The 972-nt window shown below is 43.7% G+C and overlaps 2 protein-coding genes across 2 annotated transcripts in view; both read right to left on the reverse strand.

The window, feature by feature from the left end:
- Nucleotides 1-855, reverse strand: part of LOC116184847 (extracellular serine/threonine protein CG31145) — a 55,503-nt gene extending 54,648 nt beyond the window's left edge. The window contains exon 1 of the mRNA XM_031508310.1: nucleotides 775-855. The gene's annotated coding sequence lies outside the window, so the exon portion shown is untranslated. The remainder of the gene's footprint in view (nucleotides 1-774) is intronic.
- The window catches only part of LOC102679901, a 54,671-nt gene continuing 54,469 nt past the window's right edge, over nucleotides 771-972 (reverse strand). The window contains exon 3 of the mRNA XM_031508316.1: nucleotides 771-969. Within this exon, the coding sequence (XP_031364176.1) occupies nucleotides 771-969 (199 nt within the window). The remainder of the gene's footprint in view (nucleotides 970-972) is intronic.

Raw genomic sequence — 972 nt, forward strand, 5'->3', positions numbered from 1 at the left:
CGGTACTTTCCGCCCGGTTGGACGGGGAGATACGGGAGAACTACACGAGTTTCTGTTTGAAAATCGGTTTAGGAGATTTCGATGGAGGGCGAACACCGTGCGAGATTTAAACTTGCCACTTTCCACGCTGTTTCTCGGTTAATTAGATGTCACCGCTCGTTCTCGCTCTCTCGAAATTTCTCTCTTATCTTCGATTTTGTTGTTGTTGTTATTATTATTATTATCATCTTCGTCACGAACGATGGTGGATTTCGTTGGATGGAAAAAAAACGGAAGGAAACGAAGAAATCGTTTATCGTGTAAACAAAAAAAAAAAAAAAATAAGCTCGATAAACTGGTCGTTCCGATAACGAAATCGTATGCAAGTACGCGCTACTGCGCGATTCTATTTTCATCAGCGATCCGCGGATTGCACGTGATCGTTTAAAGTTTGCGCCGATTAAGAAAACGTTTTAATCTATTTCGTGTTTTCGATTCACTCGCTTCGTAATAACGTTTGTCAATGATTGACGAGAATCGATAACCCTTCGATTCGTTTCGCCATCCTCCAAGTATAACGTAACGACGCGCGATCGATAAAACGAGCGAGCCAATTGGCCAAGATAATTAGTAGAACGGTATATATCGTCCAATGATAATTATTCGTGCGCGAATTCGGTTCGTGCGTTCTGCTCCAATTTATATTTCTATATAATTATTCCGACGATTATCGGTTACCAAATAATATACTCATTAATATACTAAATATATATGTATACGTATATATATACTCACTTGGGGCCGATCTTCTTCAACTCTCCGAGCGTGGGATTGTCCGAGCGATCCTCCCCGCTGATCCTAGCCACACCCTCGTACACGCTAACACCGTAACCCTTCACCACGAGGTCCACTAAATCCGGAAAACTGTCGTGCACCTCCGTTTTCTCGGTCCTCGAGTCCCTCCTCCCCCCCTCGTCGCCACCACCCTCCCTC

Source organism: Apis dorsata, unplaced genomic scaffold (genome assembly GCF_000469605.1).
Source record: "Apis dorsata unplaced genomic scaffold, Apis dorsata 1.3 scaffold_82, whole genome shotgun sequence".
Lineage (NCBI taxonomy): Eukaryota > Metazoa > Arthropoda > Insecta > Hymenoptera > Apidae > Apis > Apis dorsata.